At 46.6% G+C, this 12,481-nt stretch overlaps 1 protein-coding gene and 1 long non-coding RNA gene across 2 annotated transcripts in view; one reads left to right on the forward strand and one right to left on the reverse strand.

Annotated features, from left to right (window-relative positions):
- The window catches only part of TTC9 (tetratricopeptide repeat domain 9), a 32,337-nt gene extending 21,107 nt beyond the window's left edge, over positions 1–11,230 (reverse strand). Inside the window, exon 1 of the mRNA XM_023230281.1 lies at positions 10,488–11,230. Coding sequence (XP_023086049.1) covers positions 10,488–10,893 — 406 coding nt within the window. The 5' untranslated portion in view covers positions 10,894–11,230. The remainder of the gene's footprint in view (positions 1–10,487) is intronic.
- Positions 11,231–11,712: 482 nt separating this feature from the next.
- LOC111554614 overlaps positions 11,713–12,481 on the forward strand; it is a 36,441-nt gene continuing 35,672 nt past the window's right edge. Inside the window, exon 1 of the long non-coding RNA XR_002735291.1 lies at positions 11,713–11,999. This is a non-coding gene — a long non-coding RNA (uncharacterized LOC111554614). The remainder of the gene's footprint in view (positions 12,000–12,481) is intronic.

Raw genomic sequence — 12,481 nt, forward strand, 5'->3', positions numbered from 1 at the left:
TTGCTGCATTCTTTCCCCCTCTCTTTCTCTACATTTTCCTCTGTCTTCATGCATACTGGAGTAGGAGTTAGATTCAAATATTAACTAGCATCTATTAAGCATCTGTTATGAGCCAGGCACTGTGCTAGGCATGGGTGCATATATCATTAAATTTAATCACCATAACAATCCTGTGTGGTACATTATTATTACTCCCATGCTGTCATGGAAACAGAAGCCACAGTGGTTGGGTCCGGCCCAAGGTTAATGGAGGAAGAAGTAGGGAAGCTAGGATTCAGATTCAGATTTCACTATGTAAAGACCTGTTTCCATTATGCCACATCGTCCCTCAGGTTTTCTGAGGTCTAGGTTGCTTCCTGTCTTTTCCTCTGTGATCTGTCTTCCTTGCCATCCTCATGGGCACACATGGGATACCCCCCTCTCTGTATAGGCATCAGAGTCCACTCAAGTTTCCAATGGTCCTGTGGTCTCCACAACCTGGAGGTGCAGATCCATTAGAGAAAGGAGTGTAGTTCTGATTGGACATAAGCAACAGGCCCAGAATCACATCCCCAAATGCTCAGATCCAGCCCAGAATCCCCAGGGCTTTCCAGCCTTGAGCCATGGGTAGGAACTCTCTGAGATGCTATAACTCAGCCAGCAACTGTTCTCTCAAACTCTTCCCAGTCTGTTTATCAAAAGCTTTTGTTTTATTTTGTTTTTTGTTTTCACTGCTACCAGTACTTCCTGGTCTAATTTAGCCAGCATTGCCTGGTTTCTGATGCTGAATGGCTGCTTGATTAGTTGAATTTGGGGATAATCTAGGAAGGTACAGCAGCAATGAGTACTATTTGGTGCCATCAACTTAGATTCCCAGGCCCAGATAAGATTTTATATAGGATTCAATTCCTACCCATTTTCTCTCAGAAATCCAGTGCTTGACTGTATCATCCAAGGAGGCTTTGACATCCCTTTGGTTTACCCTCAAATTTGCAAGGGTTGCCTTGGAAATCTCAGTTGGGATCGTTTAATGCTTATTTGTTAGCACATACCAGTAAGCTGGAATAAAAGAGAGCTTGTCTCCTGTTTCCTTCCCAAATCTGACTGCTCCCAGAAAGATCAAGGCAGGGAGGGGGTTGCTAGAAGCCCTTTGAAATCCTGGATAGTTCAATGGTTCTGAAAGAAAGCTTGGCAGGAAGCTGATCTAACCCCCAGTGTTTACAGATGGGGAAACTGAGGCTCAGCAGGATGTGACTTGCTCAAAGTCAAAGAACAAGTTAGCAGCAGAGACTGGACTAAAACCCTGGTCCCAACTGCCCCCACTCCATTAAAAAACAAAACAAAACAAAACAGAAAGGATTTAGATTTGGGCTGTGAAGAGTCACAGCAAGCATCCAATAAAGATCCAATAAATGAGTGAGCTTCCTTCTGGGTGCTCCAGCTGCTCTGGCTGAGCCTCCAACATGCGGGATTTCTAGACTCAGGAGCTAACAAGAACCTTGGATGCTGAGCACCGACACCATGCCTTCCTCTACACCAGAGGCATGTTACTAACATTCAGATCCAGTTTACACCACAAGGGCTGACTCAGCTCTCTTCTTTGCCTCATCAGAAGATTCAAACTGTCACTAATGTGCAACAGAGTCTAGGCGGCATACTCCTACTCTGTGGGGTACCATGCTGCCAGGATTTAGCCCTGTGTATGGACTGGGATGGTGGCCACTGCAGAAAAGGAGACAAGTCTTTTCATGAGATATTAAGAGAAAGTTTGAGGCGTGGGATAATGTTGCTTGACAAGTATAGACAGGGCATGATAATACCCAGAATGGCATTAAAATTATGTTTGTAGGTTATGTTTTCTTCAGAAATATTTTTAAAACGCAAAATTACTCATAATTTTTCTACAGAGATAACCCATGTCATCATTTTTCTTGGAAAAAAGAAGTAATAATGCATGTAGGTAGAGAAGTCAAACATGACAGGAAGATTTAAAGTAAAAAGTTAGGCCAGGTGCGGTGGCTCACGCCTGTAATCCCAGCACGTTGGGAGGCCAAGGCGGGGGGATCACTTGAGGCCAGGAGTTAGAGACCAGCCTGGCCAACACAGCGAAACCCCATCTCTACTAAAAATACAAAAAGTTAGCTGGACATGGTGGTGCACGCCTGTAATCCCAGCTACTCGGGAGGCTGAGGCAGGAGAAACGCTTGAACCCAGGAGGCAGAGGTTGCAGTGAGCTGATAATGCACTACTTACACTCCAGCCTGGGTGACAGAGTAAGACTATGTCTCCAAAAAAAATAAATAAATAAAAATAAAAGTTAAAATCTCTCTGCGCTATTCCTTGTCTAGCCTCTTTTTTCCAAAGGTAACAGTTAACTGCTTTTCTGGTATGACTTGAGACAATTTTCTTGAATGTGAACATGGTACTAGCATATATGTTTATTCTCTTATTAAAATTCTACACAAAGAAAATTATATTAAAGACTGTTCTGCATTCTGCCTTTTCAAGTAATGTAGGTTTTGAAGACTAGTATCTCTAAGCACACATAGAACTTCTCTATTCCATGTAATGGCCACACAGTTCAGAAAGAATGATGTGGAGAATTTTTCTTTAAGACCTGGGAAGGAGATTAGAGATCTTGGAATTCAACCCTTATTTTCTGAAATTCAGAAAACCATGGTCCAAGAGGTAAAACTCCTTGATCCAAGGCACACAGGAAGTTAGAGACAGAACTTGCAGTCCAGGTCCCTTTTCACAAAGCCCCACTTCTGCTACATTCTTAAAAGAAGAAGATGTCTGAAGAAAATTGGGGAAATTTTAGCCCTCAAAGAACACCCCTTTTATTTTCCTCATCAAGTATATTCTTTTTTTTTTTTTGAGATGGTGTCCTGCTCTGTCGCCCAGGCTGGAGTGCAGTGGCACGATTTTGGCTCACTGCAACCTCCGTCTCCCAGGTTCAAGTGATTCTCCTGCCTCAGCCTCCCGAGTAGCTGGGATTACAGGCAAACGCCACCACGCCCAGCTAATTTTTGTATTTTTAGTAGAGACGGGGTTTCACCATGTTGGACAGGCTGATCTCAAACTCCTGACCTCAGGTGATCTACCCACCTTGGCCTCCCAAAGTGCTGGGACTACCAGTGTGAGCCACCGCGCCTAGCCAAGGGACTTATTTCCCTTGGAGGTGGACTAAGGAGCTTCCAAATCCACTTTAGGAACTCAGCCCAATTCTTTAATGGCTGAAATGAACTCCTAGTCTTCACATTTCTACTTCGATTTCTCAAGACCTCTTAACTGGAATTCACACACCCTAAAGCAAGGGAGGAAGAAAAGAGGAGAGACATGGGTGGGGATTTTGCAGTCTCTACGTTCATTAGAAATTATGACTCACGGGGCTTCTCACTCCCCACTGTCCATACAAATTCAGGTCACCTTCCTACTGACATGGGAGGACCTAGGGAAACAATGACCTGGTTTCAGAACACAGGACACTTTCCCCTTAAGCACCCAGGATGGCCATGGAATGAGAGTCCTAATCACATAAGGCACATTCACAGTAAAAGGATGTCTAACCACCAGAAGGAAAGACTGGAAGATGGGCAAGACAGTTACCCTAAAAATGTCAAAGCTTGTCTTTGCTACAGAGACGATACTCTGTGTTGCTTTAAAGAGTAGAATATTGATGGATTAAAAGAAATTTCAGTGAGACAAGTTTTAGTATCTAAGGAAAAAACCCCTAAAGACGGAGGTGGTAGGGGGAATGGCTAAGACTGCAGGCTTTGGAATTACAGCCCCGGTGGTTGAGAGATCCCAGTTGGCTACATACCACTATGTGACCATGGGCAAGTGATGTAACTGTTCCAAGGCTGACTTTTCTGTCTCACAGAGTTGTATAGATCAAATGAAATTATATATATGTAAGTTCATGTAAGGCAGGGACCTTGTCCTTCATATTAACTGCTGTATACCCAGCCCCCAAGCCTGGGGTCTGGTGTATAATAAGTGCTCAATAAACATTAATGGAATTATTGAATTTGTTGGATCCTTAACAAGAGACAGATACTGGGACAAGCATTTTCATTCATTTCAAACACATTTGTGGAACATCTACTATGTGCTGGGCTCATCATGGTAATCCCTTCTGTGATTACTGATACCATTATTATAGTTGTTTTGGTGGTGGTTGTCAAAAAGTTTGCTTCAGATGGTGGTGAATATCCCTATCATTGGAAATGCCTAGCTCACGTGGGATGACAAGCTGGTAGTATTGACAGGGGAATTTACGCACCTATGTAGGGTTTGGGGTCATATCCAAATCCAAAATCAAAATTCCGATTTTTACAGAAATCTTGAGCTTGTTAGTACCACTTCATACTTTTGGTGGGAATATGACACTGTATGTCTGTATAAGATAGTGAGCATTACAGTGCTAATGAATAATAAAAGGCCATATAAATACCACAAGGTAGGCTAAACTCCTTTAATCCCTGTAGGATTATCTTTGGCTTTTTTAAGTCTGGTACCATTGTCCGAGCTAGACCTTAGAGTTGCTGCTCCATGCCTGGGCCTGGGCCACACTAATCATCCGGGTGAAATGGAAAATTCTGTTCCAAACATGGACATCTGCCTTTCCAAAGGAGTTTAGGAAATCTCTAGTTGGTTGATTGAAACATTCAGTTTTCATCCTAGCTGTCTGGAGTAGGCACAGTCTGGTGGTGAAAGAGAACAGATGTAAGGAGAGGATTTCCTTATAGTGAATCTGGAGGTCACCCACAACCTGTGAAAGCTCTGGGAGCTGCTTTTGGCTGCTCCACATCTTGGCCTTCCTGTCTGCTCTGCAGCTGAGTTTCCTTGCCATGGAGGGGGCACTCCCATGTATTTTGGCTGTAGGGACTCTGATTTCAAGATGTACTAAAGAGTTCCTGGCTAAAAGCCACCTGACTTATTTCCCTTGGAGGTGGACTAAGGAGCTTCCAAATCCACTTTAGGAACTCAGCCCAATGTCTAAATTTGTGATGTTCTTCCCAGTACCTTCCTTGAAAGCATTCTGCAAGTTTCAATTCTCACTTTCTTCCTTGGAAGAAGGTATTACAAGTCCCATTTACCTGATCCTTAAGATTTATTGCTCAAGGGACTACCTAAGGAACAGCCCCAGGTTAACAGCAGCTTAGCCAGTCAAGCCCACCCATCGGGATGGCAAGATCTCGGCTGAGCATCTTAGCATGAGGCCTATATTCTTTTCCCTTCTTTTGACCAGTCCTTACCCTAGGAATTCATCCTCTGACTGCAAAGTTACTGCTTATCTCTAGCCCCTGACCTCATTTTCACCACTGAGTTTTTAAATTTGTAATTCATCCACCTTTACACCAACATCTGTTGAATACCCTTTGTTCTTAGCCTCTGCCTTACAGTCTGTATCCAATTTTGTCTACCTCAAATGCATCCATCCAGCCATCTTCTGGTGTCCCATTGAGGGCTGGCTTCAAGGGTGGGCAACTTGCACTGTTGCATAGAGCCACACACTCAGAAGGAACCTGCACTTCATTTAATAATCTGCTATTGCCTTCTTGAAATTCTTAGTCGCTTTATCTTTAAGCTTGCGATTTGTTTAAGTGAAGTCTGATGGGACAACACAGCGTGAGTAGGGACAGAGGAGATGGGCACAATGCCACTCTTTGCTGCCCCATTTGCATAAAGCATTCACGATGCCCCATGGGCAAAGAATTCTAGGAGCCCCACGATGCGTGAGAGTTCATCAAGACTTAATTACGCCCATAACCAAGTGACTATGCTGCCAGTCCCAAAGGGCCATTCTTTCCATTCAAACTAGAAATGGCTTCAAACGTGGAAAAAAAAATGTTCTCAGAAACAAATAATTTAGGAACCCTATCATATTCTTTCCTACCTATGTTGCTTTCCCATATTAGCCAACCACTCATGCTGAAAATGATGACACAGAAGGAAAGGGTAGGGTCACGTGTAGTCCCTTTTCCTTTCCTGGCTCATCTGAAAGCCTGGTAGAAAGTGCACATATGAAGTATGCATATAAAGTACACTTATAAAAAAGGGAAATAAAAATAGTTCAGTTTATTTGGTGCAGCATTTCCACTGTTCTAGTAAGAATAAATACATATGCATGTAGGAGCTACAGAAGTATAAATTGTATAATTTTTATAATTCCTCATATAAGTAAAGTGTTCCTATAAGTTCATTTAAAACTGGCACCACACAATATAAAGAATAGTAAAATCTATGCTAATAATTAAATTTAAAAAATTTTTTATTTGCAATGACATTAAATAGCAAATACAAAGCACCATGTCAAGTCGACAGAAAGAATGAAAGAAAAAAGCTTTATCTTTTAGGATCATTAGCGACACTTCCTGCCTGCCTTTTCAACAAAGAGTCCTACATTTCATTTCGCGCTGGGCCCTGCAAATTATGTGGCTGGCTCCGATCCCATGGCTTTAAGACATGTCCACAAGCACTGAAAAGCTTGTTTCAAACCAGCACCATCCCAGGCCTTTTCCCAGTGTGACTTCCTTCTAGGCCTTGCCACAACCCTATCCCAAGGCTTCATTTGAGATCAATGGATATTAGGTGCCCCTTTGGTAAGATCAACAAAAATCTCCTAAACATAGCTCTCAGTAGATGGGAAAATGAAGGTAAAATAAAATGGCAGGGGCTTCTCCAAGGTCACAAGGTATCCCAGGGACAGAGACACAAGCTCCTAGCCTTCAGGTCCAGTGCCATGGTTTGTTGATTTCCATCTCTACTGCTGGCCTTGAACATCATTTGAAGATACCAACAAAATCATTGTGTGTTGTATCCCTTTGATCATACTTCAGCTAGGGCCACCATAGCCCCACAGGAACCAATGTAGGGCAAAAGGCTCTGCCCTTCAAAGGGTTCTACACAGAACATTCCAAGGCCCCAGGGGAGTCCTGTATCTTGTTCAATGTCAAGAAGAGTCCATCAACAGGCCAATACATGCTTCCTCTGTAGGCTCTGTAAAGATCAGATTCCTATGTCTCCCCAGGAAGGTCAGGATATCTTTTCTAATCATTGTATCAGGATCATCTGAAATACTGTAGAAACAGAATGCTCCCCACCTACTTCTTTGAATTTCTTGGAAAATAAGATACACAAAAATCACATCCAGGGGCCCAGCACAACTGGTCAGATCCCTTCCAACCAAAAGGAAATCCCAGCCAGAAGAGACCACAACCTGGAGCCATTTGCAAATTGCCTGCACATCCTTCATGTGTCCCCTCAAGTCATCCAAACAGATTTTTAGACCAACATCTCTTAGCACATTCTAGCTGTCCCCTTGCTATTCTTTTGGAGGCTTCCATGTGGAGTACAAGGGTTTACTGAGCCTAGATTTACTCCAGAAGCCTCATAACCACCTCTTGTTTGGAGCAGTGATGCCCTTAGCAACACAGCTTAATTTTCCAGGTACTTCTGGGCTAGTAGTCCAACTTCCTCCTAAAACCCAGTCCTCTCTCTCCATATAGAGCTTTATGTAGAAGGAGGACAGATCCTTGATTAAATATATTCAGACTGCCCCAGAACCTGGAGCTTGTTGGGCTACTCAGCTGGTGCTGCAACCCTGGTAGAAGGGTCAACTGCCTTTCTTCCAGAATAAACCCCCAGTTGCTGGTCTCCTTCCTTTTAGCAGGCACACAGGCGAAAATATATCTCATGGGCCATGCTGCACTGTTCTGGCTCTAACAGCAATACCAGTGATCATCTTTCCTTTCTTTCTAGCCAATGAGAAGTATAAATACACATTAAAACTTTTCTGTTGCCATTTAAAATAATCTTCATGAAAATATTTTCACAAAATGTGAAAAATGCTTCTGACATAAGTAAACGGGATTAAAAGCAGGATACCTGATTGTATACACAGAAGGACCTCAGCTTTGTAAACTGTTTACATTTATTCACAGAAAAAAATACAGGAAGGAAATACACCACAATGGGTTTCTAATTGGATTACAGGTAATTGCGTATTTTCTTCTTTAAATGTTTTAGTATTTTACAAAAGAAAATACATATTACAGGCATTGATTATTTTGTAATCTAACCAAAAAGGATATTTTCTTATTAGCTAGGACTTCTGAAATAGTCAGCACTGATTTTATACATAGCCCTGAAGGAAACAAACGTAAGGTTTCTACTTCTCCCCAGAGTGACTTTTAAGTGGAACCATCCTCCTAGCTGAATTTTCTATACAGGATACAGATTTTGGCTTTGACAAAAGTGCTTTGCTTATAATCACTCTTTTTCTTTTGTGAAACTTGACATCTGGAAACAGCCAGTTAGAGCCTTGAATCAAAGTACTCTATTTCTTTCTCCTGGTTACCAGGCCTGAGATCTCCCAAAGGAATTTCCAAAGTGCAAGGCTTTGGAGCCCACCTGAAACTGGGTGGGCTCAAGTGAGACAGAGGACCAGAGGATGCTGACTTTGTGCATCAAAGTATGATGACAAGAACATTGCCTTTGGAGAAGAATGGCTCCGGAGCCTTGAGCTTTTTCTCTGCAAAACTGATGATCATATTTCTTTTATACAGATTATAAAGATTTAAAGAGACAAGGTATGGAGGATGCCTAACAGCACACACAATTAATTATTAATATAAGTGGTGAGCACTGGAGAAGGCAGCAGAGGGGAAAATCTGCTATTGCTACTTTCCATTCTCTCACTGTTGAAGTTTTCCAGTGTGTGAGGTGAGGATGGGAGTGGTGGAGCTGTCCAGATTTCAGCCCCACCCTGACTGGGCTGGCCTGACCAAGCACACATGTTTGATTTCACCGTGGAAATGTAACCACGTCTGGGGTGGAGGGAAGGCAGTGCTAGCCACTGGCTGGCAGCCCTAGAATGTCCATGGATAATACTGACTAAATATAAGACTCCATTACCACTCCAAAGTCACCGCATTAGCAATCCACAGTGCCTCTTCCTCCACCCATGGCTGCTCTGCCCTTTAACTATTCATGGGGCAGCAGCCAGTATGCCAGAGACTTATGGGAACAAAAAGACTCAAGCTGTATCTTATAATGGATTGAAAGAGTCAATTTTTGCTGTACTACAATTTCATCTGCTGCTATTACTGCTAGTATTGCTATTAGCACCACCATTCCTCCAACTGCTGCTACTACTACTCTATTAATCCTTTAAGTCTATAAACTACTTTACAATTTACAAAGTACCTCCGTAGCCTGGGTTTTACCTGATCAAAAATGAGACTGGGCATGGCATTCTGAGAAGATAGAGGTACGTTGGTACTAGAAACCTCAGAGGGAACAGAGAGATCTGCAGTTAAGAACAGAGCAGAATTGCCAGTATTTATTTTTACTCCCCTAACTGCCTGGGCTTCAGATACATTCACCATCCTCTGCCACACCCAGTCACTTTTCCACCCCTACTCTGCTCTAACTGTCTATAGACAGTTTAGGCAACCTGACATGTTAGGAACTAGGAGGAAATGCCCTTTATTTGGTCGGAGAAGGTTGACTATGCCAAAATCTCACCAAATGGGGCAAGAGAAGAGGAGAGAATGCTTTTCAAGTTGCCTTTGCCAACCTCTCCCACCTTCTCACAGGAAGGCCCTGGCAAGAGCCAGACTCTTCCTTTTTTAAGAGACTTTAAATATTCCTGCGCCTAAATTAAAAATTTTTTAAATGCCTGATTTTGGCCCTTATCCCCAAAGGGAATGTTGGAATGCATACCTTCTTGGCCCAAGAGAAGGGCCCCCTTTTCCTTCACCCCTAGCAGCCAGCTGGCGAGAGGACTGATGCTACACATAGTGAGAAAGGGGCAGGGAGGAGAGGGAGAATGCAGCATAGTTCAAGCCCAACCATGAACCAAGCTTCCTTTGAGATTGCGATCTTCACCTGGCAACCAGGAGCCCCAGCAGAGCTCAGAGAGAAGAAAGTGGCATTCTGGAATCCATTTTGCTCAAGATGCTGAAGGCATGGTATCAAACTCCCCTTTGCTACCGGGGCCAAAAAACTTGGGGAAGATCTTACCTACAGGGATGCGGTTAGTTGGGGAAAAGGCGAGGACCAGTCCTGGTGCTAATGCTACCTGAGGAGAGCAGAGAGGTGCGTGGCCTCCCTCGGGACCCACCCGCAGGAAAAAGCTGGGCTAGCGGTGGTTGCGGGGGCCCACCCCGGGCTCTGCTTCCGCATTTTGGACCCAGGTCCACTGGTGAGCAGTAACAGCAGCAGCCATAGCCAGGCCAGCTGGGTCCCCTTCTATCTATCCAGCCATTTCCACGTGAGATTTACGATGTATGCTAGCGAAGGGACAAGAGATGACTATGGTCTTTGAAAGCCATAATCCTGAAAGTCACACTTTTTCCAAAGCGCCTCCCTCCCAGGTTCTCCCCAGGAGCAGCACAGTCACAGCAGGAGAATCTGCACCGCAGGAGCGCCGCAGTGGTCCGCGGAGGGACCGGGCCAAAGAACTGGGACCGCGGGGCGGGGGGCGCGGCGCGGCTCACCTGCCAGGCTGTTGTAACAGTCGATCTCGATGGCTTCCACCGTCTTGCTCTGCTCCTCCGAGAGGCGGCCGGGCTTGGGGGCCCCAGCCGGGGAGGCCGCGCGCGAGTCCCGCTCCCGTTCCCCGGGGGGCGGCAGCAGCCCCTTCAGCTCCAGCAACGCCCGGTGGTATTTGCCGATGGCTTCACGGAATTTCTTGTCCTTGTAGCACTGCGCCCCTTGGCTTTTGAACTCGTGCGCTCGCCGGATGAGCTCGGCCGGCTCGGCCGCCGCCCCAACCTGGCCCCGCGCCGGGGCTCCTCCGCCGCCGCCCGGGACGCACAGCGGCGGCGGTGGCCGCTGCCCCTCTCCGGCCGCGGGCGGGCTCGGGTTCCCCTTGGCCCCAGCCGCCGAGCCCTTTCTCTCCATTCGGCCGCCGCCCCGGCGCCTGGTGCGCGCCGCGATCTGCCCGCCGCCGCCGCGCCTTCCTGGGTTTAAAAGCCGCGGGCGCGGGCCCCGCGCCTCGCAGGCTTCGTGGCGGCCGTGACACCCCGCGGCGGTCTGGCGCCCCGCACTCCCATTCTCCCAGCTGCTGCCAGAGGCTGCTCCCGCCGCCGCCGCTGCCGCCGCCGCCGCCTCGGACGCCGGCCCCTCCCCCTCCCCTCCGCTCCACGCCGCCCGCTCCCGCCCTCCTCCCTCCGCAACCTGCGGGCGGCGGGGGCCGGTGCTCGCGGCCCCGGGACTAGCGCTGCGGGGAGACCGTGGTCCCGAGTGGGGTGGCGGGGATGGTCGCTGACCCGGAAGAAGCTTGGCTGGCCCAAAGGAGGGGAGGATTAATGACAAAGACGGCCCCGCTCTTTCCCATTCAATCCCGCTCTCCGAGGCGTGCCTCGTCTGAAAGGCTGCGGGGTTGGGGGGTGGGGGTGTAGGGGGAAGAGGAGTGAGTGTGTGTGTGTGTGTGTGTGTAGGGATGGGGGCGGCGGCGACGAAATGCGTGCAGAAATAGATTTCTTAACTACAAGAAAAGGTGCGGCGGGGAACAAGGGGCGCAGGCGCAAGCCGTAGCTTTTAGTTCTTTGCAGTAAGGTGTTAATATTTTTAAGGGGGCAGGGCCTCCTTTTTATGGATCCAGGTTGTCGCTGAGGTGTGTCTCGGTGTGTGTGGCCGTTGGGGCGTCCAGAACGCGGCGTGCTGTACAGCGTGTGGGGCGCCGTATTCTGGGAGCCTGTGTGTGCGTGCGCTGTGTATGCGCAGCTGTGCAGAATGAATCACAGACATCAGAGATGGAGAGCACCTGTTACTGTGGGTCATCGGCTTGGCTTGTGTCCGGTCTAGTTTCCATTTACAGGACAGTTCTGTGCCCTTCCTCAGGAGGTCCCATTCCTTCCTTCTTTTGGTCAATTCTGAGTGTCAGGTGTCTACTGGGAATTTGCTAAGGCTAAGAGGCAAAGATAGGCAAGTCACTCCCCTGACCTCAGGAAACTCCCAGTCTACAGGCAAAGATACACCACCAACCGGGAGAGTCTGTGGACCAGGTACAGATGGTGTCTGTCACTGGGGAGGAACGAAAAGTGCTGTGCAGCCCTGAGGAGGGGAGGGAGAGGTAGCTTTTTGAGTAGTGGTAGATCAGGAGGCTTTATGGAGGAAATAGCATTTGAGGACCTTGAAGCCTGAGTAGGATTTGGCATGAGGAAATAGAAGGAAGTGGCATAGCCGGAGTGAGGAAATCCAACGGAAGTCCTGATGTTTGAAATCTCAGGTGCGTTTAGGGCATAGTGATTTGATTTTATGGCCTAATGAGAAGTAGTAGGAAATGATTGGGTTGCATTATGGGGGCTTTTGGATGAAGAATTTGGATCTGATTTTGGAGGCAATGGAGAAGCCTGACATATTTTTTAGTGCCCTCCCCTCCTTAATGTTAAGAAAAAAAAAAGATTTTACAGCACCGGTTGTCAGAGTGCTGTTCACAGACCTGCAGTGTCAGCATCACCTGGGAAACAGTCAGAAATGCAAATCC

The sequence above is a fragment of the Piliocolobus tephrosceles genome, chromosome 6, assembly GCF_002776525.5.
Source record: "Piliocolobus tephrosceles isolate RC106 chromosome 6, ASM277652v3, whole genome shotgun sequence".
In the NCBI taxonomy this organism is placed as follows: domain Eukaryota; kingdom Metazoa; phylum Chordata; class Mammalia; order Primates; family Cercopithecidae; genus Piliocolobus; species Piliocolobus tephrosceles.